Consider the following 16,826-nt stretch of genomic DNA (forward strand, 5'->3'; position numbering starts at 1 on the left):
CTACAATTAAAATATAAACATATCAAAATTTGTGGGATGCAGCTAAAAAAATACTTAGAAATTTACAACATTAAATGCTTATCCTAAATAGAAGAAAGATCTTAAGTCAACAACCTAAGTTCCCATTTTAAGAAATTAGAAAAAGAACAAAACAAATCCAAAGCAAGCAGAAGAAAGGAAATAATAAAGCTAAGAACAGAAATCAATAAAATTGAAAACAGAAAAACAAAGAGAAAAATCAGTGAAACCAAAAGCTAATTCTTTGAAAAGATCAATACAATTGATAAACCTTTAGCAAGACTGACCAAAAAAAAGAAGGAACAAATTAATTTTATATTAATTTACTAATATCAGGAATAAAAGAAGGGATATTACTATACACTCAGAAGAGATTAAAAGGATAATAAAGGAACATTATGAATAATTCTATGCATAAAATTTTAACAACTTAAATGAAATTATTCAATTCTCCAAAACCCACAAACTACCACAACTTACCTAAGATGAAATAAATTAACTGAAGTGTTCCATAACGGTTAAAGAAATTGAATTCATAGTTTAAAACTTTCCAAAAAAGAAATCTCCAGGCCTAAATGGTGTAACTAGAGAATTCTACCAAACGCTCAAAGAAGAACTAACACCAATTCTATGTGATCCTTTCCAGAAAAATAGAAAAGGAGGGAACCCTTCCCAACTCATTTTATTAAGCTAGCATTTTCCCTGCTACTAAGTGAGACAAAGATAATACAAGAGAAGAAAACTACAGACCAACATCTCTCATGACCATGGATATAAAAATCCTCAACAAAATACTAGCAGTTTGAATCTCACAATAAACAAAAAGTATAACACACTATGACCAAATGAGGTTTGTTGCAGGACTGCAAGGTTGGCTCAATATTCAAAAATCAATGTAGTCCACTATATTAACAATATAAGAAGAAAATCCATGTAATCATATCAATCATTCAGAATAGCATTAGACGAAATTCAATACCCATCCATGATTTTTTTTATATTTATTTATTTGGTTGCCCCTGGTCTTAGTTGCAGCAGGCAGACTCCTTAGTTGCAGCATGCATGTGGGATCTAGTTCCCTGACCAGGGATCCAACCCAGGCCCCCTGCATTGGGAGCACAGAGTCTTATCCACTGCGCCACCAGGGAAGTCCCCAACCATGATTTTTTTAAAAACTCTCAGCAATGGGGCTTTGCAGGGCACTGGGCCCTGCCGCCATATAATGGGGAGCGTCCACATGTATGCGCCCCGCGCTTCTGGATAGTGGAACGGCCACCTTTGGTTTCCTGTGCAGATGGGCTCCGTGGCCTAGTGGCCCGGTCCCCACTGTCCACGATTGCTCACCGAGGCCCGCGAGGGGTTGCCGCCAAGGTTTCCACCAGCCCACAAGCAAGAGCATGTCAGTCATCCCCTCCAGTGTCTCTCTGGTGGCCATCCACGACTAATACCAGCGCCACCTGGGCTCCAGTTCCAGTAACAGCTCCTGCGGAAGTGCCAAGTACCCTGGGGAAGCCATCTCTCACCACCCCAGTCTCCCCAGAGCCGACCTGGGACACTGGTGGGCTAGCTTCTTTTTCGGGAAGTCCACTCTCCCATTCATGGCCACAGAGCACTTGGAATCTGCCCAGGCCTCCACAGGTATGCTCAGCTGTGACCTGGCTCGGGAAGCCATGTTGAGGGTAGGAGTTTATTAATTAATTAATTAATTTTTGCTGTGTTGGGTCTTCGTTTCTGTCCGAGGGCTTTCTCTAGTTGCGGCAAGTGGAGGCCACTCTTCATCGCGGTGTGCGGGCCTCTCACTATCGCGGCCTCTCTTGTTGCGGAGCACAGGCTCCAGACACACAGGCTCAGTAGTTGTGGCTCACGGGCCTAGCTGCTCCGCGGCATGTGGGATCCTCCCAGACCAGGGCTCGAACCCGTGTCCCCTGCATTAGCAGGCAGATTCTCAACCACTGTGCCACCAGGGAAGCCCCGTTTCTAGATTTTTTTGCTAATGGCCATTCTGACTGGTGTGAGATGATATCTCATTGTAGTTTTGATTTATATTTCTCTAATGATTAATGATGTTGAGCATTCTTTCATGTGTTTGTTGGCAGTCTGTATATCTTCTTTGGAGAAATGTCTATGCAGGTCTTCTGCCCATTTTTGGATTGGGTTGTTCGCTTTTTTGTTATTGAGCTGCATGAGCTGCTTATAACTTTTGGAGATTAATCCTTTGTCAGTTGCTTCATTTGCAAATGACTTTATTCTTAACAAGCAGCACCTGTGTCTCTGTCAGTGGACTGCCCTCAAGCTGCTACAGCATGCTCCATCTGGGCACAAAGAAAGCAGGAAATATCTTGGAATTTACATTCTCGCCAACCATAGGCCACCCTTAACCAATGACTGTGGATGCAAGAGTTCAAATACTCCAAATCCCTTGTTTCTGACTGAGACAACTCTGAGATGTGACTGGTGTTTTCACGATTCTTCCCCTGTGGGACTGAGCCTGTTACACCACCACCACAGGACTTTGCTTAATATTGCCTAAAGCCACTTCCTCATGAATCACTTTTACAAGAACCCTCATCTTACGGTCAACTTCTATTATACTCCTGCTAGAAGTCTTTCTCTTCCTCATCCTGTTCCCCCATATCCTTAATTTTCCTAAAAACACTTTCTAATGAATTACTTTCATAGGGATCCTCATTTCAGATCTGCTTCTGGAGAACCTAGGACAGGAGTCATGGACTGTTTGGTTCCTCCTTTCTTTCTTTCCTCTTCTCTTCATTGATCCTTGAGGGTTGGGGCAAGGGAGAGGAGAATTCAAGGAAAAGAGCTCTGTGATCTGGTGCTATTGTGGCGGTCAAATTGCTCTTCATGGCAGGCCTCCAACACTGGCCTTACTTGTGTGGTGCTTCAGAGACCCCTATGGGACCCTCTGCACCATACCAGCTCTTCACAAGGATGATGAGCTCTCTCGCTGCCCTCTGTGATGGTCACCATTAGTTCCTGCCCCAGATTGCAGCTGTATACCCACATCCTCTTTCAGCCTCACTGCCATGCAGTCCTCTTGGGCAGGGTCCTCTCTAGGTGGTTCAACCTTGATATCCATAGGGTCCAGTCGGCTCACAGGTTCCCTGACAGACAACCAAGTGTAACCCAATCAACTGATGAATGGGGCAGCTCCAGCCCAGGTTTATGTCTTCAGACTTCTGTCAAGGACGAGTCTATTTCTCCATGGTTACTCCAAAACTCCTCAGCACACATCCACAGCCTCCCCGCAAACTCTTCTTGCCCTTCTAAAATAGCAGTCCAATAGAGTGTGCAGCTTAACTACTATCTGGCCTGGTTGTGAGAGACCTGTCTTACCCCCTTGAAGACAACTTCAGTCTCTGCATTGGTTCCCTTTGGACTCCATCATCTGGCCAATGGGGCATGGAGAAGTGTTCCTCTCCCTGATATGGAGAGAAAAAAAGTGTTGAATCTCTCACTACATCTAAGAATTTCCTTGAAATAATCTTCACTTACAGAGGCTGGGAAGAAGAATGGTTTCTTTTCTATCATCTCTTAGTAAGTTGTGACTAGTTACGTTCATCAGCATCTCTCTGGGTTTCTTTTCCAGTTTGTTTGTTTTTTAATAAATTTATTTATTTATTTATTTTTATTTTTGGCTGTGTTGGGTCTTTGTGGCTGCGCACAGGCTTTCTCTAGTTGCAGCGAGTGGGGGCTACTTCGTTGCGGCGCGCGGGCTTCTCATTGCGGTGGCTTCTCTTGCTGCAGAGCACAGGCTCTAGGCGTGTGGGCTTCAGTAGTTGTGACATGTGGGCTCAGTAGTTGTGGCTCACAGGCTCTAGAGCATAGGCTCAGTAGCTGTGGCACACGGGCTTAGTTGCTCCACGGCATGTGGGATTTACCTGGACAAGGGCTCAAACCTGTGTCCCCTGCATTGGCAGGCAGATTCTTAACTACTTCGCCACCAGGGAAGTCCTTCTTTTCCAGCTTTATTGAGATATAATTGACACATAACACTGTGTAAGTTTAAGGTATACAATGTGTTGATTGGATACATTTATAAATTGCAAAATGATTATCACCATACTATTAGCTACCACTTCCAACCCACCTCATATTTACCATTTCTTTTTTGTGGTGAGAACATCTCAGATCTGCTCTCTTAGCAATATTCAAGTATACGATACAGTATTGTTAGCTATAATCACCATGCTGTACCTTAGATCCCCAAACTTGTTAATCTTATAACTGGAAATCTGTGCCCTTTGACCTATATCTCCCCATTTCCCCCAACCCCCAGTTCTTCTCTGCTTTAAATGTATAAGCACTTACCAACAATCATTCTCAGTTTGGGGAATTCAGCCAAATTTCTATAAAAACAGGAAAAGTGTCATTTAACCTCCTATCTCAAGTAGTCATGTCACTTTTCTCAGTTCCTTAATTGGGCTTGCCAACATTTTATTTATCACAGTCTTTTTAGAAATGTTTTTGTTAAAAGGATAGACAAACTACAGATTTGGAGAAAAAGTTTGCAAACCACATCTCCAACCAAAGGCTAGTATCTAGAATATATAAAGAATTCTCAAAACTCAACAGTAAAAAATGAAAAAGAAAATCCAATTAGAAAATGGGCAAAAGATATAAAGAGACATTGTGTCAAAGGGATATATGGATGGAAAATAAGCACACAAAAAGACGCACAACATTAGCCATCAGGGAAATGCAAATTAAAACCACCGTAATATATCACCACACCTATTCGAATGGCGCTAAAGATGAAAAAAAAAAAATAGTGACAGCAACCAAATGCAGGTGAGGATGTGGACAAACCTCTCCAGAGGTTTTCCATATGAACCCGAAGGACACTGGGCAGGGAGGAACGCAGCGCAGGACACCAGCAGCAGAATTCAAGCAAGTAGCACCAGAATCCTCTTGTTGGCCCCAAAGACCAACCACTGGGCTCCCAACCACTGGGCCCCAACCACATCTGTTACACCGTCTCCTTCACACTCTCCCAGATGAAAGAAGCCTGTGAGAGCCGGGTATAGTGACTGCAAGGCCTGCACCAAAGGCACATCAGTGGTGATTTTCAGACCTCAGGGTTAATGGGAACATCCTAAAGAGGGGGAAGGTTCCCATCCAAAGGATCAGGCCTAGAATAGGGTCAGCTCTCTCCACAGCACATAGCAAATGGAAAACACGGGGTGAGGCATATGAAATGGTGAAGGGAGATCATTTTCAACCTAGAATTCCATATTTCCACAAACGATCAATCAAGCTATCCAAAAAAGTCCCTTCCTTTTCCAGGAAGCTACTGGAGGGGATGCTTCAATAAAACAAGGGGATAAACCAAGAAAGAACACACAGATCCAGGGAAGAGAGGATCCAGCCCAGAAGAAGGAGGCAGTCCAGGGGTTTCCCAGGACTATCGGGAAGTCCCAAGAAAACTGCTGGCAGGGGGAGGTGGGGGGGGGGAGAACGGGGGAGGGGAAGGTACAAAAGTGGATCAACAGGAAGCCTAAGGGAGCTTGAGCTCGAGGCCTGATTGTGGGCCCCTTACATGGCACCCGAGGCCATGATCAGAAGTTTTTGTCAATTATAAAAACAAATAACTGACTATAACCAGTTAAGATGACCACATCACATTTTTTTTTTTTTTTTTTTGCGGTACGCGGGCCTCTCACTGCTGTGGCCTCTCCCGTTGTGGAGCACAGGCTCCGGACGCGCAGGCTCAGCAGCCATGGCTCACGGGCCCAGCCGTTCCGTGGCATGTGGGATCTTCCCGGACCGGGGCACGAACCCGTGTGCCCTGCATCGGCAGGAGGACTCTCAACCACTGCGCCACCAGGGAAGCCCGACCACATCACTTTTAACTCCGACTTCTCCTTCACATTTCCCTCTGTGTCAGGTGGCCTTTTTTTAATCCAACTAAGAAGTTGGGGTGGAAATACAGGTTTCGCTTGAGTGGAGAGGGACCCTGCTAATGTGCTCTGCAGTCACATCATTCATCCTTAGGGTTGGCTCACCTGCCCACGCATGGCTTTCACAGGCACTGTTGGCATCCACTGCGTAGACTCACTTGGGGGTGACATGAAGGTGGGCCATGAGCTTCCCTGAAGCACTGACATCAGTAGTAAAGAAGAAACATGCTAGAGGAAACCCTCAATTATCCTTCTCTTCTCTCCATGGAAAGTCACCTTACAACACCTTTGTCACATGCAGAAGTAAACAATAAGTATGCAGCCAAAAAGTGTGGGGAAAATGGATTTCACAGGTGTGTTGGAAGATTATTAAAAATATTATATCAGTTTTCTGTATTTTGTGATGTTTATGGTAGCTTTCAGCTTTTTTTCCTAACTTAAGTAAATAGCAATTTTATGCTTAATTTTGTATTCATCATTTTGTATTTTTTCCTAAGGAGGCCTCTCCAAAATTGTGTACATTTCAGCCCCCATAAAACTTGGATTCACCCTGGTGGCTCTAGGAAAAAACCACAACTGAAGTGCTGGCTATGTGACCAGTTTGCACGTGCAGAAAATTATGTTGTCAGCCTTTTTACAGTTAAGGAAGACTTTGCAATTGTTTCAAAGAATATGAAGCAAATTTTTCAACTATTAACTTCAGAAGAAACAAAAGTTGTGCAAGAAAGGAAATGTAATCAGATTATACTACTTGGTTCAGCAGTTAACAATATTGACACAGCCATAACTGACACAGATTCTGAATTAGGATTTAAGCAAAAATTGCTATAGACTAAATTGGAAAATTGTGCCCACCTACGTGATGAAAAGTGACTAAATAATGTCTACAACTGATAAAGAGATATCAGTTTGTGTATATTATTTAGAAGTACAAATGTCAACACTAAGGGAAACAGCTAAAACACTAAAAGTGGTTTCTCTAAGCCGCAGGAGTGGCTGAAGGAAACAGTTCCTGTAACTGCTTCCAGCCCTACAAGACTTTAAATTGTATGTATTATTTCTGTCATAATTTTTTAATTTAATGCCAATTGCAAACATTTTGAAGGAAAAGTCCTAGAAAAATTTGCAGCTGAAAATTGGGAAGTCTTGACCCAGCACAAGCTTAGAAACAAAAATTGCTTGAAACATTATATGTGAAAACAAACAAAAATAGCAACTACTCACCCACCACAGAGAATGATTAAATAATATATGGCACATCCATACTTTGGAATTCTCTACCCCTGCTGAATTCAGTGAAGTAAAACCTCTCAGGAAATAGCATAGATTGGATCAATGAGACACTGGAGAGTGAAAAAACAAGCTACTAATAACATGTAGTATCACATATATGCACATACACAGGAAACATCCTGACAGGAACCCTGTAATGGTTCATTTTTATGTGTCAACTTGACTGGGGCGCAGGGTGCCCAAATATTTGCTCCAACATTATTCTGAGTGTGTCTGTGAGAGTGTTTTGGATGAGATGAACATTTGAATTGGGAAAGCAGATTGCCCTCCCTAATACAGGTGGCCCTCACCCAATCAGTTGAAGCCAAGAAGAGAACAAGAAGGCTGGCCCTCTCATGAGTAAGAGAAAGGTCTTCCTGCCTGACCCTCTCCAAACTGGCACATGGAAACATTGGCTCTTCCTGGGTCTTGAGGCTTCAGACTCAGATGGGAACCTTGGGGCTCTTCAGCTCACCTGCAGAACTCAGGAGTTGTCAGCCTCCATAATCACATGAGCCAATATATCTCCTATTGGTACATATACATCCTATTGGTTCTGTTTCTTCGGAGACCCTTGACTAATACAATAGCCATGAAAATTGTTAACTCTGCGGCGAAGTGGGAAGGGTGAGAGGAGACTCCCAGTGTGCGTGTGTGTGTGTGTGTTTGAAACATTTTAAACTAATAGTATATATTACTTTTGTAATAAAAATAAAACCAAAAAATCTAATTGATTACAGACTCTTTTAAGGTCAATTTCAGAATGATCTTAGAAGGTGCAGTTTACCCACTGTGGAGACTGTTGGAGACACCATGTGCTGGAGACACGTCTAGGTCTATCTGGGGTCATACCAATCCTCCTTCTCTTAGCACACCTTTGTCACTGACCTTCGCCAGCCCAGTTCACAGTTCCCAGGCTGACAGTGGAGCAGGGGTGTTCCCTGGAACCTCTTCTGGAGGGGATCCCAACTGCAGGGAACCCCTCAGGGTGTGGGCAGACCCTCCAGCCGCAGCCCAGCCAGTTCCCCGCCCCCACCAGTGCCTTCCACGGGGCCTTCCTCTGTTTCAATCCTCTTCCCTCCCCTCCCTGACCCATGTCTTCAAGATTAGGTGTCAAGGACAGCCGTCTAGCACTTAAGCTTTCTCTCTTCCAGACCCTCTCCCTCCCTCTTCTTTGTACCCTACAGTTCCCAGTTCCAAATAACCAAGCCACGCAGAGTTTCAAGTATCTGTCCTTTTCCTAATCCACTGAGGAGGCCAAAAATTATAATAGTAATTACAGTGACTTTCAGAAGGAGGCGGGATCTCAGTCTCCCCAAGGTCTGAGCTTCTTCAACCACCCCCTTCTATCTCTCCTCAACCCCTCCCCACGCCTCTGAGGACTCTCTTCTTCCTTTCTTCAAAATGCCCAGTGGAGGACTTGGAGGCAGGCAGGATGCAGGTCAGAGGTCTGCTGGAGGTCAGAGGTCTGCTGGAGGTCAGAGGTCTGCTAGAGGTCAGGACATCTAGATGGTGATGTTCCGCTTTATCTCACACACCCAGCGTTTCACTTGCTGGCAGAAATCGTCGTTCCAGCGGCCGTCCCCCCGGATCTCAGCACAGTCCTCGCTGCCCCCCAGCTCGTGCCCCTGCCAGTCATCTGGCTGAGTGGCAGCCCAGTTCCTAGGAAGGCGGGACAGAGCTCAGCTCTGGATGCCCCCTCATCCCAGCAACCCTCATCCCCACCTCAGAAACGCATGGCCTTGGGCGGTTGAGGGAGCAGCAGCTGCAGCCTTGGAGTCTGGGAGTCTGGGGGGAAGATGGCTGGAGAATTTGGTCCCTGAGGGACGAGTGGGAGTGTACTGGGGGGAGAGACCAGATGGCCATCCCCAGGCCAAACTAACAGGGAGAGAGAAGGAGTAGCCACTTACTTATAGTTGTGCCTATAGTCTGTACCATCCACCCATCTCCAGGAGCCATCACTGTCAGTGAGGCCTATCCAGGTTTGAAAGGGGTTCGTGTGTTGTGCAATGAATTTCTGGAAAACAGGCAGGAGGGAAGTTTCTAGTCCCTTGTACTTCCACGCAGGCATCAGTTATGGTTCCCTCAGCCCTCCCCAGCCTGATCTGCTGCCACCTTGAAGCAGCAGCTCCCAACACTAGTTCCTTGCTTTTTCTTCTGCAACCATAGCTAGCATTTAGTGAATATTTACTGGGCTAAACCTTGCACTAAGTGCTTTACAAGGATTATTTTATTTAAATCTCATAAAGCCCTCTAAATTGGGCGCCCTAATGATTCACACTTTACATGTGAGGTCAAGGAACTCACGGTAATCGTGGAACCCAGAGCATCAATCCAGTGCCTGAGTTCATGACCGCTGCCCCCTGACCTGGCCTCCCGTTTTATTCCTAACGCACGGCTGCTAGACTCAGATTCTAGGCTTCTCCTTGTCTTCTGCTCACAGCCTCAAACTCTTGGATCCTGACCCCGGCCCCTGCCGCCCCCATGGGCCCCAGTTACCCATTAAGGATCTCAGTTTCACTCGCCTCTCATGTACACTTATCTGCTCCTGCTTCTGTGTATAGCTGTCATTTCTGTTGTTTTCCAGGCCCCAGAGCTTCCAAGCTTGGACCCACTGCCCAGAGCCCTGTTATGACTTGGCTACATGGAGTCTGGCAGTCTGGATGAAAATAGGAAGATGCCCTATGTGCGAGGGGCAGCCCAGCCATCCAGCTGGAAAGGGCTGGGACACAAGTTGTCTTTGAGATAGCTTGCCAGGGTTCATGCACACCTCCTAGGACAACAGACATCCGAGCAGCTTTCTCTTATAGATATGGCCCTTTCTGGGAACTTAAGTCCCCTGGTTTGGGAGGGCAGCAGAGGGAGGGTGTGATCACATTGTTTTATGAAGGAAACAGGAGGATGGGTGACCAACATGCACGTGTAGCAGTTCTCTTTGACAGCATATGAAAGGTCTCCAACTGCATTTGGAGGAAAATTTCCTAATTCCACTCTCATGTCCTAGAGACCCAACTAAGATTGCAGTTAGTCACCTCATCTAAAGGCAGATACAGTAGCACCTTTGAATTCTAGAATCCTGCAAATAGGTCGACATCCTGCGCATGAAGGGACAGCCCTCAGAGGCTGGTAGGGGTGCTCCCCAAAATCAAGGGAGTCAACTGAGCTGGAGGGAAAGTGACTGGAGACAAGATATTCTATTCGCTGCTGCCACCTGCCCCAGTGCCCTCTTCCCACCATCACAAGAAGCTGAATAACTGAACAAAGAATACAAATCATCAGTATCCAGCCCTCTGTGTTGAAGACTGAGGGGAAGAATGAAATACTGCCAAATGATTGAAGAAGATAGTCCAGAAGAATGCATCTGCTCTGTTCACTAGTAAATAACAGGCAAGAAAGAATTCAGCCCATTCAAAGAAGTAGCACAGGGGAGTATTATCATGGAACTTGTGCAAAAATAGAGGATGGAAAGGAAGAGGAGGAAGAAAAAAGCACTGTGATATCAAAAGAGAGGTGAAAAATATACTTTGTAAAGAAGGCATGTTTCAAAACATAAGAGGATACTGGAGAACAACTTACATCCTCAAAAACATTGAAGAGGAGATGAACGACATAAAAATATGAAACAATATATCAAAGAAGAAAGATAACAATGAAAAGTAAAGAGAAGAAATTGAAGAGAAAATTTTGAAGTACATTAAAAACAAAAAGCCCCAGCAATTCAGCAAAAAAAACAAGCCTGAAATACAAAAGATAGGCTTGAGAAAAGAACCCAGAATACAGAGGAAAAGAGAGAAAGATAGAAGTAAACAGCAATAAGATGATGGCTATGGGGGCAGACAATGGAGATCATTTTGGAAGATGTGCTCCAGAGGAAAAGAGAACAAATGGTCAAGAAAAAATTTTCAAACACAGGGCTTAAGAAAATCTTCCAAAATGTTAGAAAACCTAACTTTATGTGTTAAAAGGACTCTCCTGGCCTCAGAGTAAAAATACAGAGAGAATGAGCAACACTGAGATATATCTGGACGAGGTTAATGAAATTCAAAGACAGAAAAGACTCCAACTATTCGTGCAAACATTTAAGGAATGTGGGAGAGAAACGAACAAGGCGTTATAAGCCTCAAAGTTGCTAAGAGACTAGTTCTTGATTGTTCTCAACAAAAAAAGAAATGATAATTATGTGACATGATAAAGGTGAGAGCTAACACTACTGTATTAACCATATTGCAATATGTAAATGTATCAAACCAGCATGCTATACACCTCAAACTTACAGTGTTAAATGTCAATGATATCTCAATTTTAAAAAAGAGAAAAGAGTGAGGCATGTGAAGGTGTGCTGGTTTCCTCATCTTTCATATGGAAAGTTATATAACCTCTTATTTTTTGAAGCCAATAAGTTTCAGCCCATCATTTAAAGTTATGACAGTAGGGCTTCCCTGGTGGCTCAGTGGTTGAGAGTCCGCCTGCTGATGCAGGGGACGCAGGTTCGTGCCCCGGTCCAGGAAGATCCCGCGTGCCGCGGAGCAGCTGGGCCCGTGGGCCATGGCCGCTGGGCCTGCGCGTCCAGAGCCTGTGCTCCACAATGGGAGAGGCAGCGGCAGTGAGAGGCCCGCGTACCACAAAAATAAATAAATAAATAAAATAAAAAAATAAAGTTATGACAGTAATTACTATAATGAAATACAGGCTACATCTAGTCCAAAATAACACAGAGGAGAAAACAAAAATAATAAATCTCTGATAGCAAATGGCAGAAAACAAAAGCAGCATACAAAACAGAAAAAAAAAGACTGGATTAAAGATATGTATTTTAAAATAAATGTAAGTGAGACAGCCCAGAGATAAACCCACACACCTACGGCCAATTAATCTACAACAAAGGAGGCAAGAATATACAATGCAGAAAAGACAGTCACTTCAACAATTGGTGCTGGGAAAACTGGACAGCTACATGTAAATCAATGAAATTAGAACACTCTCCCACACCATATACAAAAATAAACTCAAAATGGTTTAAAAACCTGTATATATTGGGACTTCCCTGGTGGTACAGTGGTTAAGAATCCTGCCAATGCAGGGGACACGGGTTTGAGCCCTGGTCTGGGAAGACCCCACATGCTGCAGAGCAACTAAGCCCGTGTGCCACATCTACTGAGCCTGTGCTCTGGAGCCTGTGAGCCACAACTACTGAATCCGGAGTGCCTAGAGCCCATGCTCTGCAACAAGAGAAGCCACTGCAATGAGAAGCCCACGCACTGCAACGAAGAGTAGCCCCCGCTTGCAGCAGCTAGAGAAAGCCCGTGCACGGCAACAGAGACCCAACGCAGTCAAATATAAATAAATAAATAAATAAACTTATAAAAAAAAAAAACCTATATATGACATGTCACCATAAAACTCCTAGAAGAGAACATAGACAAAATATTCTTGGACATAAATTATAGCAATATTTTCTTAGATCAGTCTCTCAAGGCAAAAGAAATAAAAGCAAAAATAAATGGGATCTAATCAAACAAAAGCTTTTGCACAGCAAAAGAAACCCTTAACAAAAAAGACAGTCTATGGAAAGGGAGAAAATATTAGCAAATGATGCAGCTGACAAGGGGTTAATGTCCCCAATATAAAAACAGCTCATACAGCTCAATATTGAAAAAGCAAACAACTCAATAAAAAAAATGGGCAGAAGACCTAAATAGACATTTCTCCAAAGAAGACATACAGATGGCCAACAGGCACATGAAAAGATGCTCAGTATGGCTAATTATTAGAGGAATGCAAAACAAAACCGCAATGTGGTATTACTTCACACTGGTCAGAATGGCCATCATCAAAAAGTCTACAAACAATAAGTGCTAGAGAAGGTGTGGAGAAAAGGGAACCCTCGTACCTTGTTGGTGGGAATGTAAGTTGGTGCAGCCACTACGGAAAACACTATGGAGGTTCCTTAAGAAACTAAAAATAGAGCTACCATATGATCAAGCAATCCCACCTGTGGGTATATCCCGTGGGTATATATCTGGAAAAGACAAAAGTTCTAATTCGAAAAGATACCTGCACCCCAACGTTCATAGCAGCACTATTTACAATAGCCAAGACATGGAAGCGACCTAAGTGTCCACTGACAAATGACTGGCTTAAGAAGATGTGGTGTATGTATGTATGTACGTATATATATATATATATTACTCAGCCATAAAAAAATGAAATATGCCATTTGCAGCAACATGGATGGACCTAGAGATTATCATACTAAGTCAAAGACAAATATTATATATCACTTATGTGTGAATATAAAAAATAATACAAAGGAATCTATATACAAAACAGAAATAGACTCACAAACAGAAGACATAGAAAACAAACCTATAGTTACCAAAGGGGAAAGAGAGGCAGGGAGGGATAAATTAGGAGTATGGGGTTAACAGATACACACTACTATCCATAAAATAGATAAGCAATAAGGATTTACTGTATAGCACAGGGAACTATATTCAATATCTTATAATAACCTAAAATGGAAAATAATCTGAAAAAAATATATAGCTGAATCACTTTGCTATACATCTCAAACTAACCCAATATTGTGAATCATACTTCAGTTAAAAAAAGAAAAGAGGGGCTTCGCGCTTCCCTGGTGGCGCAGTGGTTAAGAATCCGCCTGCCAATGCAGGGGACATGGGTTCGAGCCCTGGTCCAGGAAGATCCCACATGCCGCAGAGCAACTAAGCCCGTGCACCACAAGTATTGAGCCTGAGCTCAAAGCCCACGAGCCACAACTACTGAGCCCGCGTGCCACAACTACTGAAGCCCACACACCTAGAGACCATGCTCCACAGCAAGAGAAGCCACTGCAATGAGAAGCCTGCTCACTGCAACGAAGAGTAGCCGCCGCTCACCACAACTAAAGAAAGCCTGCACGCAGCAACGAAGAGCCAACACAGCTAAAAATAAATAAATAAAATAAATTTTTTAAAAAAAGCAAAATAGGGCTTCCCTGGTGGCGCAGTGGTTGGGAGTCCGCCTGCCGATGCAGGGGACACGGGTTCGTGCCCCGGTCCGGGAAGATCCCACATGCTGTGGAGCGGCTAGGCCTGTGAGCCACGGCCGTTGAGCCTCCATGTCCGGAGCCTGTGCTCTGCAACGGGAGAGGCCACAACAGTGAGAGGCCCACTTACCGCAAAAAAAAAAAAAAAAAGAAAAAGAAGAAGAAATGTAAATGAGATAACACTCACCTCTTAAAGGCAAAAAGTCTCTAACATACTCAGTTTTTAAAAACCAAAAACAACTATACACAACCTGTAGGAGAAATACCTTAAGCTTAGCTGAACAGTAGAGTAGCATCACATGGGTGGGGTCGGGGGGAGACCTTAAAAAATCTCAGTGCCCAGGATGAATCCAAAATTAACTAAATCAGAATCTTTGAGTGTAAGACCAGGTGTCAATATGTTTTAAATTCCTCAAGAGATTATAATATACTGCAAAGGCTGAGAATGACTCATCTATGAGACTCAGAAAGGTTGGAAATAAAAGGATGGGCAAAGATACATGAAGCAAATGCAAGCGAAATCAAGGACCAGTCTATTCATATCACATGAAGATGAATTCAAGGCAAAAAGCATTAAACAGGACACTGACATTCACTTCAAAATGATGAAGGTGGGAACTTCCTTGGTGGCACCGTGGATAGGACTCTGCGCTCCCAATGCCGGGAGCCCGGGTTTGATCCCTGGTCAGGGATCCCACATGCATGCTGCAACTAGAAGCCCGCCTGCTGCAACTAAGGAGCCCGAGAGCCACAACTAAGACCTGATGCAACCAACCAAATAAATAAATAATTTTTTTTTTTTTAACGATGAAGGTACAAACCCATCCACCATGAAGTTGTAGCCGGCATGAAATTTTGTGGACCAAATCACAGACTGCTGAAATCTTAGGTTGACCCACATGAAACTGATATTTTATAGGCCAATACTGATAGAATGTTGGCAATTTCAACCTGATTGGTAAAGCAAGATATGTTTGGAATCATTCTACTATGCAGAATGTGTGGCAAGTTACTTAACCTCTCTGCTCTTTAGTTCCCTCATTTCTATGCCCCTCAAAGTGGGGATAACAAGAATGCCTACCCCATAGGGTTGTGAGGATTAAAGTAGATATATAAAAGTGCCTGGCCCATAGTAAGGACTCAGTAAATATTACCATTTACTTTTCCCAAAAATGCCCCATGTTCTAATGGGTTGGTTCTTCCCTGTGAACTTGCCATTTGGGGTTGTGGTCTGGTGATAGCATCAGGAAGGGAGACCTGGGGTGCTTTGGAGGAACCCAGTAACCCACAGCGGTGAGTCTCTGGGAATCCCGCCCACTCTGTTCCGTTCACCCAAGGGACCATCACATGCCAAGGCCAGCACACAGCAAGCAGGGACTCTCAGTGGCTCCACTGTGTTCTCCACCCAAGTCCCGGCCCTTTAGTTCATCCTGACACATATTCTGTCTCCTGACGTGCTCCTCATCACCCGGTCACCTGGCTCCTGTCCTTTGCCCCAGCTCCGGGCTGTAATCTCCCACCTCTTAGAATCAATGGCTTAGATTCCATCATGGATCTCCCAGATCTGGGCCAGACTTCTGCTTCTGGATTCTTCCTCAGGTTAGAAAAAATAACAAAACAAGCCTGACCCAGCCTCCCAGAGTTTGCATTCCCAAGGTTTCCTCCTGCTTTTGGGAAAGGTACGGTTTCACCTGTTCCTCTCTGGAGTTGATGACCACCAGGTGGGCGTCCTCCAGCTGGCAGTACTTCTCAGCCTCAGGCCAGGGCTTCCCTGAGCGAGAGAACCAGTAGCAGCTGCCTTCATAGTCCACCCAGTTCACGGGGCAGCACTCTGTGCCTGAAGGCATTGGGGGGCAGAGGGAAATGAGATCCAGCTGGACGGGACAGGCAGGAGGGACTGGAGACCCCCACACACCCCGCCCCGTCCCTACCGTTGCTCTGGAGGAACGCCAGCTGACAAGCCAGCGTGCGCATATCCATCGGGAAGTGCTTCAGATGAAGCAGCAAAGTGGCATGATCTAGGAGCCAAAATGATGACAATGGTGTGGGCAGTGCACTGTGTGCCCACCTACCAGGACTCCAGCATTTGGCTGGGGAAACACAACACACACACACACACACACACACACACACACACTCAAGGGAGAGTCTCTGACCTGCTTTCAGGTCTTGCTGCTGTTTTTCCAGCTTGGCTTCCAGAGATGTCACCTTGTCACCGGCGCTGCCTCCTGAAAAAGAGGAAAGCTAAACTGTTTCCCTCCGTTCCGCATCCCCAACATCCCTCTATCCTCACACCACTGGAGCACCAGTCTGGGCCACCTTTACCTTGACGTGGGAAGTTGCGTGCCCGCCCACTGGTCTCCCCGACTCCGCCCACTCTTCCCAATGCTGCGCAGTGATTTTCTGAAGCGTAAACTGCGCAGGCCTGTCCACTGCTAAATCCTTCCGATGGATTCCCACTTTCTCAAAATAAAGTCTCACGAGTTAGCATGGCTTGCCTGCATGGCCCGGCCCCTACCCACCTCTCTGGCCCACACCTCCTGCCACACTGGACGCGTTTAGAGTCCCAGAAT

General features: G+C 44.7%; 1 protein-coding gene and 1 pseudogene across 1 annotated transcript in view; one reads left to right on the forward strand and one right to left on the reverse strand.

Annotated features, from left to right (window-relative positions):
• Positions 1-1,415: 1,415 nt before the first annotated feature.
• On the forward strand, positions 1,416-1,695 carry LOC115856203 (pancreatic progenitor cell differentiation and proliferation factor-like; annotated as a pseudogene).
• Positions 1,696-8,423: 6,728 nt separating this feature from the next.
• The window catches only part of ASGR2 (asialoglycoprotein receptor 2), a 51,403-nt gene continuing 43,000 nt past the window's right edge, over positions 8,424-16,826 (reverse strand). The window contains exons 10-14 of the mRNA XM_030862281.2: positions 16,410-16,481; positions 16,185-16,271; positions 15,945-16,090; positions 9,116-9,222; positions 8,424-8,867 (exon numbers count right to left, since the gene is read on the reverse strand). Coding sequence (XP_030718141.1) covers positions 8,711-8,867; positions 9,116-9,222; positions 15,945-16,090; positions 16,185-16,271; positions 16,410-16,481 — 569 coding nt within the window. The 3' untranslated portion in view covers positions 8,424-8,710. The remainder of the gene's footprint in view (positions 8,868-9,115; positions 9,223-15,944; positions 16,091-16,184; positions 16,272-16,409; positions 16,482-16,826) is intronic.

This window comes from Globicephala melas, chromosome 20 (genome assembly GCF_963455315.2).
Source record: "Globicephala melas chromosome 20, mGloMel1.2, whole genome shotgun sequence".
Classification (NCBI taxonomy): domain Eukaryota; kingdom Metazoa; phylum Chordata; class Mammalia; order Artiodactyla; family Delphinidae; genus Globicephala; species Globicephala melas.